Source organism: Chiloscyllium punctatum, chromosome 42 (assembly GCF_047496795.1).
Source record: "Chiloscyllium punctatum isolate Juve2018m chromosome 42, sChiPun1.3, whole genome shotgun sequence".
Lineage (NCBI taxonomy): Eukaryota > Metazoa > Chordata > Chondrichthyes > Orectolobiformes > Hemiscylliidae > Chiloscyllium > Chiloscyllium punctatum.
The window spans coordinates 48,550,278-48,570,721 of NC_092780.1; the positions used below are offsets into that span (position 1 = coordinate 48,550,278).

At 54.0% G+C, this 20,444-nt stretch overlaps 1 protein-coding gene across 2 annotated transcripts in view; it reads left to right on the forward strand.

Annotated features, from left to right (window-relative positions):
- The window catches only part of kcnh6a (potassium voltage-gated channel, subfamily H (eag-related), member 6a), a 557,988-nt gene that overhangs the window by 486,779 nt on the left and 50,765 nt on the right, over nt 1–20,444 (forward strand). For both annotated transcript variants that reach the window (XM_072561924.1, XM_072561925.1), the window contains 2 exons: nt 1,915–2,314; nt 15,620–15,819. In XM_072561924.1, coding sequence (XP_072418025.1) covers nt 1,915–2,314; nt 15,620–15,819 — 600 coding nt within the window. The remainder of the gene's footprint in view (nt 1–1,914; nt 2,315–15,619; nt 15,820–20,444) is intronic.

The window sequence follows — 20,444 nt, forward strand, 5'->3', positions numbered from 1 at the left end:
AGTGTGTGAGTGTTAGTGTGAGTGTGAGTGTGTGAGTGTATGTGTGAGTGTGAGTGTATGTGTCTGTGTGTGAATGTGTGTGTGTGAGTGTGTGTGTGAGTGTGTGTGTGTGAGTGTGTGTGTGTGTGTGTGAGTGCGAGCGTGTGTATGTGTGTTAGTGTGTGAGTGTGAGTGTGTGTGTCTGAGTGTGTGTGTGTGAGTGTCTGTGAGTGTGTGTGTGTGAGTGTGAGTGTGTGTTTGTGAGTGGGTGTGTGTATGAGTGTGTGTGTGTGTATGTGTGTGTGTGAGTGTGGGTGTGTGAGAGTGTGTGCGAGTGTGAGTGCGTGTGTCTGTGTGTGTGAGTGTAAGTGTGTGTGTGTGTGAATGTGTGTGTCAGTGTGTGTATGTGTGTGTGTGAGTGTGAGTGTGTGTATGTGAGAGTGTGTGTATGAGTGTGTGTGTGTGTGAGTGTGTGAGTGTGAGTGTGTGTGTGTCTGTGTGTGTGTGATTGTGAGTGTGTGTGTGAGTGTGTGTGTGTGTGAGTGTGAGTGTGTGTATGTGTGTGTATGAGAGTGTGTGTGAGTGTGAGTGTGTGTGTCTGTGTGTGTGTCTATGTGTGTGTGAGTGTGAGTGTGTGTGTGAGTGTTTGTGTGAGTGTGTGTGTGTGTATGTGTGTGTGTGAGTGTGTGTGTGAGTGTGTGAGAGTGTGTGTGTCTGTGTCTGTTTGTGTGTGTCTGTGTGTGTGAGTGTGAGTGTGTGTGTGTGAGTGAGTGTGTGTATGTGTGTGAGTGTGAGTATGTGTATGTGTGTGTGTGTGTGTGTGTGAGTGCGTGTGAATGTGTGTGTGTGAGTGTGTGTATGTGTGAGCGTGTGTGTGAATGTGTGTGTATGTGTGTGTGTGAGTGGGTGTGTGAGTGTGTATGTGTGTGTGTGAGTGTGTGTATGTGAGTGTGTGAGTGTTAGTGTGAGTGTGAGAGTGTGTGAGTGTATGTGTCTGTGTGTGTGTGTGTGAGTGTGTGTGTGAGTGTGTGTGAGTGTGTGTGTGAGTGTGTGTGTGAGCGTGAGCGTGTGTGTGTGTTAGTGTGTGAGTGTGTGTGTGAGTGTGTGTGTGTGTGTGAGTGTGTGTGTGTGAGTGTCTGTGAGTGTGTGTGTGTCTGTGTGTGTGTCTGTGTGTGTGTGAGTGTGAGTGTGTGTGTGTGTATGTGTGTGTGAGTGTGTGTGTGAGTGTGTGTGTGTGTGAGTGTGTGTGTGTGTGAGAGTGTGTGTGAGTGTGTGTGTGTGAGTGTGTGTGTGTGTGAGTGTGTGTGTGTGAGTGTCTGTGAGTGTGTGTGTGTCTGTGTGTGTGTCTGTGTGTGTGTGAGTGTGAGTGTGTGTGTGTGTATGTGTGTGTGAGTGTGTGTGTGAGTGTGTGTGTGTGTGAGTGTGTGTGTGAGTGTGTGTGTGTGTGAGAGTGTGTGTGAGTGTGTGTGTGTGAGTGTGTGTGTGTGTGAGTGTGTGTGTGTGAGTGTGTGTGTGTGATTGTATGTGTGTGTGAGTGTGTGTGTGTGTGAGAGTGTGTGTGAGTGTGTGTGTGTGAGTGTGTGTGTGTGTGTGTGTGTGTGTGTGTGAGTGTGTGTGTGTGTGAGAGTGTGTGTGAGTGTGTGTGTGTGTGATTGTATGTGTGTGTGAGTGTGTGTGTGTGAGTGTGTGTGTGTGTGAGAGTGTGTGTGAGTGTGTGTGTGTGAGTGTGTGTGTGTGAGTGTGTGTGTGTGTGATTGTATGTGTGTGTGAGTGTGTGTGTGTGTGAGAGTGTGTGTGAGTGTGTGTGTGTGAGTGTGTGTGTGTGAGTGTGTGTGTGTGTGATTGTATGTGTGTGTGAGTGTGTGTGTGTGTTATTTGTGCTGTCACCTATCTAGCTGTGACCCTGAGTGATCCAATGTGACACTTGTGTTCCAGACGACCACTCTGATTGGGCTCCTGAAGACAGCTCGCCTCCTTCGCCTGGTCAGGGTCGCTCGGAAACTGGACCGTTACTCGGAGTATGGAGCTGCTGTGCTCTTTCTGCTGATGTGCACCTTTGCTCTGATTGCCCACTGGCTGGCGTGTATCTGGTACGCCATTGGTAACGTGGAGAGACTCTACATGGTTCACAAAATAGGCTGGCTGGACAATCTGGGAGATCAGATCGGAAAGCGCTATAACAACAGTGATGCCCTGTCTGGACCCTCGATTAAGGACAAATATGTGACCGCGCTCTACTTCACGTTCAGCAGCCTCACCAGTGTCGGATTTGGGAATGTTTCACCCAACACCAATTCTGAGAAAATCTTCTCCATCTGTGTCATGTTGATTGGATGTAAGTCTCACAGCTTTTCAACTGGGTTTGAAGACAAGGATGTGATTCTCCACACTACCCCCAACACTCCCTACACCACCCCCATCACTCCCTACACTGTCCCCATCACTCCCTACACCACCCCCATCACTCCCTACACCGACCCCATCAATCCCTACACCGTCCCCATCACTGTCTACACTGTCCCCATCACTCCCTACACCATCCCCATCACTCCCTACACCGACCCCATCAATCCCTACACCGTCCCCATCACTCCCTACACCGTCCCCATCACTCCCTACACCGACCCCATCAATCCCTACACCGTCCCCATCACTCCCTACACCGTCCCCATCACTCCCTACACCACCCCCATCACTCCCTACACCATCCCCATCACTCCCTACACCACCCCCATCACTCCCTACACCGCCCCCATCACTCCCTACACCGTCCCCATCACTCACTACACAGTCCCCATCACGCACTACACCGTCCCCATCACTCCCTACACCGTCCCCATCACTCCCTACACCGACCCCATCACTCCCTACACCATCCCCAACACTCCCTACACCATCCCCATCACTCCCTACACCTTCCCCATCACACTCTACACCACCCCCATCACTCCCTACACCATCCCCATCACTCCCTACACCTTCCCCATCACTCCCTACACCATCCCCATCACTCCCTACACCTTCCCCATCACTCCCTACACCATCCCCATCACACTCTACACCACCCCCATCACTCCCTACACCACCCCCATCACTCCTTACACCGTCCCCATCACTCCCTACACCGTCCCCATCACTCACTACACCGTCCCCATCACACCCTACACCTTCCCCATCACTCCCTACACCTTCCCCATCACTCCCTACACCGTCACCATCACTCCCTACACCACCCCATCACGCACTACACCGTCCCCATCACTCCCAACACCATCCCCATCACTCCCATCACAGTCCCCATCACACCCTACACCAACCCCATCACTTCCTACACCGTCCCCATCACTCCCTACACCACCCCATCACGCACTACACCATCCCCATCACTCCCTACACCATCCCCATCACTCCCATCACAGTCCCCATCACACACTACACCATCCCCATCACTCCCAACACCATCCCCATCACTCCCTACACCGTCCCCATCACTCCCAACACCATCCCCATCACTCCCATCACAGTCCCCATCACACCCTACACCATCCCCATCACTCCCAACACCATCCCCATCACTCCCTACACCGTCCCCATCACTCCCAACACCATCCCCATCACTCCCTACACTGTCGGCATCAAACCCTACACCATCCCCATCACACCCTACACCATCCCCATCACTTCCTACACCGTCCCCATCACTCCCTACACCACCCCATCACGCACTACACCGTCCCCATCACTCCCAACACCATCCCCATCACTCCCTACACCGTCCCCATCACTCCCAACACCATCCCCATCACTCCCTACACCATCCCCATCACTCCCAACACCATCCCCATCACTCCCTACACCATCCCCATCACTCCCTACACCATCCCCATCACTCCCAACACCATCCCCATCACTCCCTACACCACCCCATCACTCTCTACACCGTCCCCATCACTCCCTACACCTTCCCCATCATCCCTACACCTTCCCCATCACTCCCTACACCGACCCTATCACCCCCAACACCTTCCCCATCACTCCCTACACCTTCCCCATCACTCCCTACACCATCCCCATCACTCCCTACACTGACCCCATCACTCCCTACACCACCCTCATCACTCCCTACACCATCCCCATCACTCCCTACACCATCCCCATCACTCCCTACACCATCCCCATCACTCTCTACACTGTCCCCATCACTCCCTACACCATCCCCATCACTCCCTACACCATCCCCATCAATCCCTACACTGTCCCCATCAATCCCTACACTGTCCCCATCACTCCCTACACCATCCCCATCACTCCCTACACCACCCCCATCACTCCCTACACCGTCCCCATCATCCCTACACCTTCCCCATCACTCCCTACACCGACCCTATCACCCCCAACACCTTCCCCATCACTCCCTACACCTTCCCCATCACTCCCTACACCATCCCCATCACTCCCTACACCACCCCCATCACTCCCTACACCATCCCCATCACTCTCTACACCATCCCCATCACTCCCTACACCATCCCCATCACTCCCTACACCACCCCCATCACTCCCTACACCATCCCCATCACTCCCTACACCATCCCCATCACTCCCTACACCATCCCCATCACGCACTACACCATCCCCAACACTCTCTACACCATCCCCATCACTCCCTACACCATCCCCATCACTCTCTACACCATCCCCATCACTCCCTACACCATCCCCATCACTCCCTACACCACCCCCATCACTCCCTACACCATCCCCATCACTCCCTACACCATCCCCATCACTCCCTACACCATCCCCATCACTCCCTACACCATCCCCATCACTGTCTACACTGTCCCCATCACTCCCTACACCATCCCCATCACTCCCTACACTGTCCCCATCACTCCCTACACCATCCCCATCACACTCTACACCACCCCCATCACTCCCTACACCGTCCCCATCACTCCCTACACCATCCCCATCACTGTCTACACTGTCCCCATCACTCCCTACACCTTCACCATCACTCCCTACACCGTCCCCATCACTCCCTACACCTTCCCCATCACTCCCGACACCACCCCCATCACTCCCTACACCGTCCCCATCACTCCCTACACCTTCCCCATCACTCCCTACACCGACCCCATCAATCCCTACACCGTCCCCATCACTCCCATCACAGTCCCCATCACACCCCACACCGTCCCCATCACTCCCTACACCATCCCCATCACTCCCTATACAGTCCCCATCACTCCCTACACCTTCCCCATCACTCCCTACACCGTCCCCATCACACCCTACACCGTCCCCATCACTCCCTACACCGTCCCCATCACTCCCTACACCGTCCCCATCACTCCCTACACCATCCCCATCACTCCCTACACCTTCCCCATCACTCCCGACACCACCCCCATCACTCCCTACACCGTCCCCATCACTCCCAACACCTTCCCCATCACTCCCTACACCAACCCCATCACTCCCTACACGGTCCCCATCACTCCCTACACCGTCCCCATCACTCCCTACACCTTCCCAATCACTCCCTACACCTTCCCCATCACTCCCTACACCGTCCCCATCATCCCTACACCATCCCCATCACTCCCTACACCGACCTCATCACTCCCTACACCATCCCCATCACTCCCTACACCGACCCCATCACTCCCTACACCTTCCCCATCACTCCCTACACCGTCCCCATCACTCCCTACACCGACCCCATCACTCCCTACACCATCTCCATCACTCCCTACACCGACCCCATCACTCCCTACACTGTCCCCATCACTCCCTACACCATCCCCATCACTCCCTACACCGTCCCCATCACTCCCTACACCGACCCCATCACTCCCTACACCTTCCCCATCACTCCCTACACCGTCCCCATCACTCCCTACACCGACCCCATCACTCCCTACACCATCCCCATCACTCCCTACACCGACCCCATCACTCCCTACACCTTCCCCATCACTCCCTACACCGTCCCCATCACTCCCTACACCGACCCCATCACTCCCTACACCATCTCCATCACTCCCTACACCGACCCCATCACTCCCTACACCTTCCCCATCACTCCCTACACCGTCCCCATCACTCCCTACACCGACCCCATCACTCCCTACACCATCTCCATCACTCCCTACACCATCCCCATCACTCCCTACACCATCCCCATCACTCCCTACACCGACCCCATCACTCCCTACACCATCCCCATCACTCCCTACACCGTCCCCATCACTCCCATCACAGTCCCCATCACACCCTACACCATCCCCATCACTTCCTACACCGTCCCCATCACTCCCTACACCACCCCCATCACTCCCTACACCATCCCCATCACTCCCTACACCATCCCCATCACTCCCATCACTGTCCCCATCACACCCTACACCATCCCCATCACTCCCTACACCATCCCCCTCACTCCCTACACCATCCCCATCACTCCCTACACCATCCCCATCACTCCCTACACCATCCCCCTCACTCCCTACACCATCCCCATCACTCCCTACACCATCCCCATCACTCCCTACACCATCCCCATCACTCCCTACACCTTCCCCATCACTCCCGACACCTTCCCCATCACTCCCGACACCATCCCCATCACTCCCTACACTGTCCCCATCACTCCCTACACCTTCCCCATCACTCCCGACACCACCCCCATCACTCCCTACACCATCCCCAACACTCTCTACACCTTCCCCATCACTCCCGACACCACCCCCATCACTCCCTACACCATCCCCATCACTCCCTACACCTTCCCCATCACTCCCTACACCATCCCCATCACTCCCTACACTGTCCCCATCACTCCCTACACCTTCCCCATCACTCCCTACACCATCCCCATCACTCCCTACACCATCCCCATCACTCCCTACACCTTCCCCATCACTCCCGACACCACACCCATCACTCCCTACACCGTCCCCATCACTCCCTACACCATCCCCAACACTCTCTACACCATCCCCATCACTCCCTACACCGTCCCCATCACTCCCTACACCATCCCCAACACTCTCTACACCATCCCCATCACTCCCGACACCACCCCCATCACTCCCTACACCATCCCCAACACTCTCTACACCACCCCCATCACTCCCTACACCATCCCCAACACTCCCTACACCGTCCCCATCACTCCCTACACCATCCCCATCACTCCCTACACCATCCCCATCACTCCCTACACCACCCCCATCACTCCCTACACCACCCCATCACTCCCTACACCACCCCATCACTCCCTACACCGTCCCCATCACTCCCGACACCACCCCCATCACGCACTACACCGTCCCCATCACTCCCTACACCGTCCCCATCACTCCCTACACCGACCCCATCACTCCCTACACCACCCCCATCACTCCCTACACCGACCCCATCACTCCCTACACCGTCCCCAACACTCCCTACACCGTCACCATCACTCCCTACACCATCCCCAACACTCCCTACACCATCCCCATCACTCCCTACACCATCCCCATCACTCCCTACACCACCCCCATCACTCCCTACACTGTCCCCATCACTCCCTACACCGTCCCCATCACTCCCTACACCACCCCATCACTCCCTACACCACCCCATCACTCCCTACACCGTCCCCATCACTCCCTACACCGTCCCCATCACTCCCTACACCGACCCCATCACTCCCTACACCATCCCCATCACTCCCTACACCACCCCATCACTCTCTACACTGTCCCCATCACTCTCTACACTGTCCCCATCACTCCCTACACCACCCCATCACTCCCTACACCGTCCCCATCACTCCCTACACCGTCCCCATCACTCCCTACACCGACCCCATCACTCCCTACACCGTCCCCATCACTCCCTACACCATCCCCATCACTCCCTACACCGTCCCCATCACTCCCAACACCATCCCCATCACTCCCTACACCACCCCATCACTCTCTACACTGTCCCCATCACTCTCTACACTGTCCCCATCACTCCCTACACCATCCCCATCACTCCCTACACCACCCCATCACTCTCTACACCGTCCCCATCACTCTCTACACTGTCCCCATCACTCTCTACACCACCCCCATCACTCCCTACACCACCCCCATCACTCCCTACACCATCCCCATCACTCCCTACACCACCCCCATCACTCCCTACACCATCCCCATCACTCCCTACACCTTCCCCATCACTCCCTACACCAACCCCATCACTCCCTACACCTTCCCCATCACTCCCTACACCTTCCCCATCACTCCCTACACCATCCCCATCACTCCCTACACCAACCCCATCACTCTCTACACTGTCCCCAACACTCCCTACACCGTCACCATCACTCCCTACACCACCCCATCACTCTCTACACCGTCCCCATCACTCTCTACACTGTCCCCAACACTCCCTACACCGTCACCATCACTCCCTACACCATCCCCAACACTCCCTACACCACCCCCATCACTCCCTACACCATCCCCATCACTCCCTACACCTTCCCCATCACTCCCTACACCAACCCCATCACTCCCTACACCAACCCCATCACTCCCTACACCTTCCCCATCACTCCCTACACCATCCCCATCACTCCCTACACCAACCCCATCACTCCCTACACCTTCCCCATCACTCCCTACACCTTCCCCATCACTCCCTACACCATCCCCATCACTCCCTACACCAACCCCATCACTCCCTACACCTTCCCCATCACTCCCTACACCATCCCCCTCACTCCCTACACCGTCACCATCACTCCCTACACCATCCCCAACACTCCCTACACCATCCCCATCACTCCCTACACCATCCCCATCACTCCCTACACCAACCCCATCACTCCCTACACCTTCCCCATCACTCCTTACACCATCCCCCTCACTCCCTACACCATCCCCATCACTCCCTACACCACCCCCATCACTCCCTACACCACCCCATCACTCCCTACACCACCCCATCACTCCCTACACCGTCCCCATCACTCCCGACACCACCCCCATCACGCACTACACCGTCCCCATCACTCCCTACACCGTCCCCATCACTCCCTACACCGACCCCATCACTCCCTACACCACCCCCATCACTCCCTACACCGACCCCATCACTCCCTACACCGTCCCCAACACTCCCTACACCGTCACCATCACTCCCTACACCATCCCCAACACTCCCTACACCATCCCCATCACTCCCTACACCATCCCCATCACTCCCTACACCACCCCCATCACTCCCTACACTGTCCCCATCACTCCCTACACCGTCCCCATCACTCCCTACACCACCCCATCACTCCCTACACCACCCCATCACTCCCTACACCGTCCCCATCACTCCCTACACCGTCCCCATCACTCCCTACACCGACCCCATCACTCCCTACACCATCCCCATCACTCCCTACACCACCCCATCACTCTCTACACTGTCCCCATCACTCTCTACACTGTCCCCATCACTCCCTACACCACCCCATCACTCCCTACACCGTCCCCATCACTCCCTACACCGTCCCCATCACTCCCTACACCGACCCCATCACTCCCTACACCGTCCCCATCACTCCCTACACCATCCCCATCACTCCCTACACCGTCCCCATCACTCCCAACACCATCCCCATCACTCCCTACACCACCCCATCACTCTCTACACTGTCCCCATCACTCTCTACACTGTCCCCATCACTCCCTACACCATCCCCATCACTCCCTACACCACCCCATCACTCTCTACACTGTCCCCATCACTCTCTACACCGTCCCCAACACTCCCTACACCGTCACCATCACTCCCTACACCATCCCCAACACTCCCTACACCATCCCCATCACTCCCTACACCAACCCCATCACTCCCTACACCAACCCCATCACTCCCTACACCTTCCCCATCACTCCCTACACCATCCCCATCACTCCCTACACCAACCCCATCACTCCCTACACCTTCCCCATCACTCCCTACACCATCCCCCTCACTCCCTACACCGTCACCATCACTCCCTACACCATCCCCAACACTCCCTACACCATCCCCATCACTCCCTACACCATCCCCATCACTCCCTACACCAACCCCATCACTCCCTACACCTTCCCCATCACTCCCTACACCATCCCCCTCACTCCCTACACCGTCACCATCACTCCCTACACCAACCCCATCACTCCCTACACCGTCCCCATCACTCCCTACACCATCCCCATCACTCCCTACACCATCCCCCTCACTCCCTACACCATCCCCATCACTCCCTACACCATCCCCATCACTCCCTACACCACCCCCATCACTCACTACACCGTCCCCATCACTCCCTACACCGTCCCCATCACTCCCTACACCGACCCCATCACTCCCTACACCGTCACCATCACTCCCTACACCGACCCCATCACTCCCTACACCGTCCCCATCACTCCCTACACCACCCCCAACACTCCCTACACCATCCCCATCACTCCCTACACCATCCCCATCACTCCCTACACCATCCCCATCACTCCCTACACCTTCCCCATCACTCTCTACACCATCCCCATCACTCCCTACACCACCCCCATCACTCCCTACACCATCCCCATCACTCCCTACACCGTCCCCATCACTCCCTACACCATCCCCATCACTCCCTACACCGTCCCCATCACTCCCTACACCTTCCCCATCACTCCCTACACCACCCCCATCACTCCCTACACCTTCCCCATCACTCCCTACACCGTCCCCATCACTCCCTACACCATCCCCCTCACTCCCTACACCACCCCCATCACTCCCTACACCGTCCCCATTACTCCCTACACCATCCCCTTCACTCCCTACACCACCCCCATCACTCCCTACACCTTCCCCATCACTCCCTACACCGTCCCCATCACTCCCTACACCTTCCCCATCACTCCCTACACCACCCCCATCACTCCCTACACCTTCCCCATCACTCCCTACACCGTCCCCATCACTCCCTACACCATCCCCCTCACTCCCTACACCACCCCCATCACTCCCTACACCGTCCCCATTACTCCCTACACCATCCCCTTCACTCCCTACACCATCCCCCTCACTCCCTACACCCTCCCCATCACTCCCTACACCATCCCCCTCACTCCCGACACCACCCCCATCACTCCCTACACCATCCCCTTCACTCCCTACACCATCCCCCTCACTCCCTACACCCTCCCCATCACTCCCTACACCATCCCCTTCACTCCCTACACCGTCCCCATCACTCCCTACACCTTCCCCATCACTCCCTACACCGACCCCATCAATCCCTACACCGTCCCCATCACTCCCATCACAGTCCCCATCACACCCCACACCGTCCCCATCACTCCCTACACCATCCCCATCACTCCCTATACCGTCCCCATCACTCCCTACACCTTCCCCATCACTCCCTACACCGTCCCCATCACACCCTACGCCATCCCCATCACTCCCTACACCGTCCCCATCACTCCCTACACCTTCCCCATCACACCCCACACCAACCCCATCACTCCCTACACCGTCCCCATCACTCCCTACACCGTCCCCATCACTCCCTACACCTTCCCAATCACTCCCTACACCTTCCCCATCACTCCCTACACCACCCCCATCACTCCCTACACCGACCCCATCACTCCCTACACCGACCCCATCACTCCCTACACCGTCCCCATCACTCCCTACACCATCCCCATCACTCCCTACACCATCCCCATCACTCCCTACACCGACCCCATCACTCCCTACACCTTCCCCATCACTCCCTACACCACCCCCATCACTCCCTACACCGACCCCATCAATCCCTACACCGTCCCCATCACTCCCATCACAGTCCCCATCACACCCCACACCGTCCCCATCACTCCCTACACCATCCCCATCACTCCCTACACCATCCCCATCACTCCCTACACCTTCCCCATCACTCCCTACACCGACCCCATCAATCCCTACACCGTCCCCATCACTCCCATCACAGTCCCCATCACACCCCACACTGTCCCCATCACTCCCTACACCATCCCCATCACTCCCTACACCGACCCCATCACTCCCTACACCTTCCCCATCACTCCCTACACCGACCCCATCACTCCCTACACCATCCCCATCACTCCCTACACCGACCCCATCACTCCCTACACCATCCCCATCACTCCCTACACCGACCCCATCACTCCCTACACCTTCCCCATCACTCCCTACACCGTCCCCATCATCCCTACACCATCCCCATCACTCCCTACACCGACCCCATCACTCCCTACACCATCCCCATCACTCCCTACACCATCCCCATCACTCCCTACACCGTCCCCATCACTCCCTGCACCGTCCCATCACTCTCTACACCGTCCCCATCACTCTCTACACCATCCCCATCACTCCCTACACCGTCCCCATCACTCCCTGCACCGTCCCATCACCCCCTTCACTATCCCCATCACTCCCTACACCATCCCCATCACTCCCTACACCATCCCCATCACTCCCTGCACCGTCCCATCACCCCCTTCACTATCCCCATCACTCCCTACACCATCCCCATCACTCCCTACACCACCCCCATTATTTCTTGCACCGTCCCCATCACTCCCTACACCATCCCCATCACTCCCTACACCGACCCCATCACTCCCTACACCTTCCCCATCACTCCCTACACCGACCCCATCACTCCCTACACCGTCCCCATCACTCCCTACACCTTCCCCATCACTCCCTACACCGTCCCCATCTCTCCCTACACCGTCTCCATCGCTCCCTACACCGTCCCCATCACTCCCTACACCTTCCCCATCACTCCCTACACCACCCCCATCACTCTCTACACCGTCCCCATCACTCCCTACACCGACCCCATCACTCCCTACACCGTCCCCATCACTCCCTACACCTTCCCCATCACTCCCCACACCATCCCCATCACTCCCTGCACCGTCCCATCACCCCCTTCACTATCCCCATCACTCCCTACACCATCCCCATCACTCCCTACACCATCCCCATCACTCCCTACACCATCCCCATCACTCCCTACACCACCCCCATCACTCCCTACACCATCCCCATCACTCCCTGCACCGTCCCCATCCCTGTCTACACTATCCCCATCACTCCCTACACCACCCCCATTATTTCTTGCACCGTCCCCATCTTTCCCTACACCGTCCCCATCCCTCACTACACTACCCCCACCCTTCCCTACACTATCCCCATCATTCTCTATGCCATCCCATCACCTTCTATACTATTCCCATTGCACTGTAGGCCGTCCCTATCACTATCTATACCATTCCATCACTCTGTATACCATCCCCTAACACTAAACCAACCCCATCAACTTCCACACCATCCCCATTACCATCTGCACAATTCCACCACTCTCTACACCATCACATCTCTCCCTACACCATTCCCATCTCTCCCTGCACCATCCCAACACTCTTTACGCCATCCCCATCACTCCCTACACCATCCCCATCACTCCCTACACTGTCCCCATCACTCCCTACACTGTCCCCATCACTCCCTACACCATCCCCATCACTCCCTACACCATCCCCATCACTCCCTACACTGTCCCCATCACTCCCTACACCATCCCCATCACTCCCTACACCATTCCCATCACTCCCTACACCATCCCCATCACTCCCTACACTGTCCCCATCACTCCCTACACTGTCCCCATCACTCCCTACACCATCCCCATCACTCCCTACACCATCCCTATCACTCCCTACACCATCCCCATCACTCCCTACACTGTCCCCATCACTCCCTACACCATCCCCATCACTCCCTACACCATCCCCAACACTCCCTACACCATCCCCATCACTCCCTACACCATCCCCATCACTCCCTACACCATCCCTATCACTCCCTACACCATCCCCATCACTCCCTACACTGTCCCCATCACTCCCTACACCATCCCCATCACTCCCTACACCATCCCCAACACTCCCTACACCATCCCCATCACTCCCTACACCATCCCCATCACTCCCTACACCATCCCCATCACTCCCTACACCATCCCCAACACTCCCTACACCATCCCCATCACTCCCTACACCACCCCCATCACTCCCTACACCACCCCCATCACTCCCTACACCACCCCCATCACTCCCTACACTGTCCCCATCACTCCCTACACTGTCCCCATCACTCCCTACACCATCCCCATCACTCCCTACACCATCCCCATCACTCCCTACACTGTCCCCATCACTCCCTACACCATCCCCATCACTCCCTACACCATTCCCATCACTCCCTACACCATCCCCATCACTCCCTACACTGTCCCCATCACTCCCTACACTGTCCCCATCACTCCCTACACCATCCCCATCACTCCCTACACCATCCCTATCACTCCCTACACCATCCCCATCACTCCCTACACTGTCCCCATCACTCCCTACACCATCCCCATCACTCCCTACACCATCCCCAACACTCCCTACACCATCCCCATCACTCCCTACACCATCCCCATCACTCCCTACACCATCCCCATCACTCCCTACACCATCCCCAACACTCCCTACACCATCCCCATCACTCCCTACACCACCCCCATCACTCCCTACACCACCCCCATCACTCCCTACACCACCCCCATCACTCCCTACACCATCCCCAACACTCCCTACACCATCCCCATCACTCCCTACACCATCCCCATCACTCCCTACACCGTCCCCATCACTCTCCACACCACCGCCATCACTCCCTACACCACCCCCATCACTCCCTACACCATCCCCATCACTCCCTACACCATCCCCATCACTCCCTACACCATCCCCATCACTCCCTACACTGTCCCCATCACTCCCTACACCATCCCCATCACTCCCTACACCATCCCCATCACTCCCTACACCACCCCCATCACTCCCTACACCATCCCCCTCACTCCCTACACCACCCCATCACTCCCTACACCATCCCCATCACTCCCTACACCAACCCCATCACTCTCTACACCATTCCCATCACTCCCTACACTGTCCCCATCACTCCCTACACCATCCCCCTCACTCCCTACACCATCCCATCACTCTCCACACCACCGCCATCACTCCCTACACCATCCCCATCACTCCCTACACCATCCCCATCACTCTCTACACTATCCCCATTACTCCACACACAATCATGGCTGTATCATTTCCTACATCCAGCCTACCCACTTCCCTGTCTCATACCCCTCCGTTCACATCCCTGTCATTTCCCACTAACCCCCATTCCCTTGTCCCACCCTTAACATAATTCCAAAGCCTTATCCCAGCAGTGTTCCCAAAGCCTCATCCCAGTAGTGTTCCCAGTGCATTATCCCAGTGCCACATCCCAGTGCCTCATCCCAATGCCTTATCCCAATGCCTTATCCCAATGCCTTATCCCAATGCCTGTCTCAATCTTGTCCATCTCCTGGCTCATTTAGGGTAAAAAGTTATTTGCTAATGACGGCTGTACCATATTTAAGACAGGCGCTTGGCAAAGGAAAACTCATTCCGTGTAACCTCGGTTATGATTGACTGATCTTTGACTTCTTGTCCCTGTCTCCCAGCACTGATGTATGCCAGTATTTTCGGGAATGTCTCTGCGATTATCCAGCGATTATATTCCGGCACCGCCCGCTACCACACCCAGATGCTCCGAGTGAAGGAATTTATTCGCTTCCATCAGATTCCCAATCCACTGCGGCAGAGATTGGAGGAGTATTTTCAGCATGCCTGGTCATACACCAATGGGATTGACATGAATGCGGTAAGTAGGGAATGGCTATGGGGCAGAGATTGGGAGCACACCACACAACAGGCAGATCGACAAAGGCTGAGAGGAATTTTGTGCTTCATCCAGGGCAAGGTAATCATTGTAAATGATCACTCCAAATCCAGTGATTACACAATTTCATTGCTTCAAGGGCAGCAGGATTCATCATCGTACTGTTGAAATTCTTTTGGAAATTTTCTCGAGGGCTAATTTCTGATTTTCAAGGTTTCTTCTCACTTGCTCCTTTATTTGCTGATATATAGCAAACTTTGTTTTAATTGGCATCTTAATCTACCGGCACTTTTGGTAAACTGGCAAAAAAGCCCTCGAATACCTCGATCTGCTCAATGTCTGAGTATTGATTCTGTAAGTAAAGTCTAACAGCAATGTATATGCCCCCTGCATTACATTTCTATTATTTCCTGTGTGTTTTGATATTGGTTTTAGGAGGTATGTTGATGCTTTTACATAGATACTTTTGAGGAACATTAATATCTAAAATCACATTACCCTAGGTTATAGTCCAACAGGTTGATTTAAAATCACAAGCTTTCAGAACACAGCCCCTTCATTGGGTGCAGTGAGAGAGCAGCAGACACAGACACAGAGTTTATCAAGTTAAAAATCACACAACACCAGGCTACAATTCAACAGGTTTATTTGGAAGTATTTTGCCAGCTTTTAGAGCGCTGCTCCTTTGTCAGGTAACTAGTGGGGCAGGATCAATAGCACACAGAATTTAGAGCAAAAGATCACAGTTTACAGTGGTTAGGTGTACCTGTTCATGATTCAGAATATTTGATCAACCATAGATGCTGATGAATGAAAAGGTTTGGTGTGCTTGCATGGTAATAATATCATCTCTGCTTGAGCTGACATAGCGGTTTTTGGACTCACATAGGCAGAATTTGAGGAATTCATCAAAATGCACAATAATCCTTGCCATCCATTAAAGACACAACACACAATGAGAGCTTTAATCTTCAAGACATGATGTGGAGGTGCCAGTGTTGGACAAGGGTGGGGCAAAGTCCAAAGTGACACGACATCAGGTTATAGTCTTCCTTCCTGCCCTGTTTTGACACCATCACCTTGATAAATTGTTATGGTCTCTATATCTTAATTAATTGGTACAATTTTCAATTACTTATTACACTCTCTCACCCACTCACGCACATACACATACATATAAATCTATGGGGTGAATCATTTCATCCAAGGTGTTTATTTACAGATACATTCTATTTTGTTCAAAATCACACAGTTTGTAGTCACAGTATTTATATTGGCACAAGTCAATGTTAGCAATACACACTTTGTAACAAAAAAAAAGACAGAAACTTCCACCCAAAAGCCATGATGTAAAACATACTTTTGCAGATTAGTGAGAATCACAGAATCCTTACAGTGTGGAAACAGGCCTCATGGCTCAAAGTCTACACTGACCCTCTGAACAGCAAACCATCCAGACCCATTCCCCGACCATATTACTCTACATCTACCCCTGACTAATGCACCCTACACATCCCGGAACACTAGGGGCAATTTAGCTTGGCCCATTCACCTAACCTGCACATCTTTGATTTGTGGGAGGAGACTGGAGCACCCAGACACAGACACAGGGAGAATGTACAAACTCCACGTAGACAGTTGCCCGAGGCTGGAATCGAATGCAGATTACTAACGCAACTACAGCATCTCAAGTAATTCACAGTGTGTGAATCACTTTGAGGTATGACAACACATGAAAACAGTAGCATTCACTAAATTTTCACCCAGATAGTAGCTCCTGAACTTCTACAGCCTTAAACTAGAGACTCCACACTCATTTGCAAGGAATCATTACCTCAGTGATTTTGTGTTTTCTTGTAGACTGGTGGCTGAGTACTCTTTTTGTTGAAATGTTTAATACCTCTCCCCACTGCAGCCCCTCTCTCCCCAGTGCACTCCTTCTCCCTACCACATCCTCTCTCCCTATTACACCCCATCTCTCTCTCTCTCAGAAGAGAATCATACTGTTCTTTATAGAGCATCTCTTACCAATCCTGACAGTTCCACATACAGAGAGTCATCTAGTCAGAGTAACACAGAAACAAGCCCTTCAACCCAATGCTGACAAACAGACACCAAACTACATGAATCCCATTAATCTGCACTCACTTGGTCCATTGCCTACAATGGGACCCCATGATTGGAATTTCCTGGACATTTTGGGGCCTTTATGGTGGGGAGGGAGTTATTGGGTGAATTCACTTGCTCTCTCTCTGGTGTTTGAGCATTGCTGGAGAACTTCCCACCTGTTTTCTCCAGAAACACCCAAAGACCTGCTGCCAGCATTCTCACTTACACCATGTGTTGTTCACTTAGGTAAGAATTCTCCCAAAGCCTGGGAAGCCCTACAGTGAGCAGTACACAGGAGCAGAGTTACCACACTGCTGTGGAAATGGGGAGCTGGGGATCGTATTCTACTTAGATTCCCAGCATGCCACATCAAAGGTTATGCTGGGAGATACAAGCTTACGGTATGGGGGTATACTGTCAAAAGGCAACATATTTGAGTAATGCCCTGATTCTGTCATAGCCAATGGCTCACTGTCCACGATCTCTTCCTGACAGCATGAGACAAGCTTCCTTTGCCAACATCTGTAATCTCAATGGATCCTGTCCTCTACTGAGCTCCACCATACATCTGGGAAGCTGAATTGTTCTTTGATCGGTTTAAAAAAAAATCCCTTTGATCTGCTTTTCCCTGACCATTTGTTTTTATCCTTTGATTAATTTAACCCTTTCTGCCATTGGATGAAGGTTGAGGTCAAAGCATGCATTCATTCTCAAGAGTAGAAAGACCTAATTTATCTGATTCCTAGTGGCATACCTTCCACCTTAACTGGGATTCCTCCTAAACCATGCAGTTCCCTTGTTGTAGGCTGCAAACTGTGTGTCTTCACCTGTGGCACACTATTGGATAATATAATTTGACATGCAACTATTTCAAACTTTAATATTAATGTAATGTCCACTGTCATAAATACCTTCATGCCAAAATGCTGGATGTGGGTCACTTAATTCCCATTTATGGATACTTTTCTTCTGTTGTAGCCTGTTCTTGCCAACTTTAAGGGCACTTAAATGGTCATTGGATAAACATATGGACGAGAATGGAATAGTGTAGGTTAGATGGGCTTCAGATTGGTTCCACAGGTCAGCGCAACATCGAGGGTCGAAGGGCCTGTACTGTCCTGTAATGTTCTAAGTTCTGCCTCATGAAATCCTTGAATAAGTAGTTAGTTGACTTCTTGCTGTTCTGTGTCTATGGTCTATTTCTGCACATTTTCTACAAGTGACAGAGGTAAAACATTCTCTTTTTTAGTAGCTGGGCACTGCTTGTGCCTGTGAGGTTTCCTTGCTCCATGGCATTGACAATAACTGCTGGTATCTGATGGGAATGGGGTTGAGGGAAGTGGGGAGTGTGCAGGCCGTGGTTGGAGAGGGCGTGATGGGAGAAAGGTCAGAATCTAGAGAAGGATGTGAGTTCAGGAGATGGTCGCTGAGTTTGCAAAGGAAACTTGTCTCATGCTGACAGTATACCCCCATACTGTAAGCTTGTATCTCCCAGCATAACCTTTGATGTGGCATGCTGGGAATCTAAATAGAATACGATCACCAGCTCCCCACAGAGGCTGGTCTCCCATCACCAAGTCCCCCTTTTTTTACAGGTGGAGAGACAGTTACACGGATCCAGCTCCCTCAGAGTGAACAGAACCTCCGACACTCCTGTTTGTTTTCCTTTTTTATAAAAGAGTCCTCAGTGACCTCCTCCCGGGCCAGACTCCTGGCATCGAAGGAGTAAATGTGCCAGAGGGCAGGGTCCTTCAGACCGAGCAGGAGCGGTTAGACACCCGACCGGATTTCCCCAGAATTTGAAGATGGGGGAGAAGGAGCTCACTGGCAATGAAGGGCAGGACGTTGGAAATCACAACCCTCTGGGCAGTGACCTCCGGTGGGTCGACGGGCAGATGTGTCCAGCCCACAGTGAGCCCCCTCTCCATGGCCAGGTGGACCGCCTGCTCGGTCTTTAGGACAAATACGGCCTTCCCATACATCCTGGCCACAGCGACGATGGTCAGTGGGCCGACCACACTAGCCATGGCCTTACTGCAGGCCTCGATGGTCATGTTGAGGTGGGGATAGGCCTTGACCCCCAGGCGTTTAGTCAGGTGCCTGAAGGGGGTCAGGGTTGGAGCAGCCAAGCCTAAGGCAGCAGCTGGGCCTGATAGTTTAGAGCTCGCCGCTTTATGCTGCTGGGTGATCCCAGGTATTCTCCCTCTGTGTGGGCCTCAGGCGATGGCAGTCACAACACTGGGAGGCTGGGGCAGTGACAGCAACAGTCTTGGGTGTTGGTGGGCCCAAGCAGCAGCAGTGGGGGCAAGTCGATGTAAGCCCCAAGCAACAGCAGCAGCAGCAGGCCGAGGTGTAGGTGGGGCCCCAGGCAGCAGCAATGGAGGTAGGCCCCAGGCAGCAGCAGTGCTGAGGTGTAGGCAAGGCCCAGGCTGCAGTGGGAGGAGCAGGCCCAGGCAGCAGCTGCAGTGCGGGTGATGGTAGTAGCTGCCTGTGCAGCT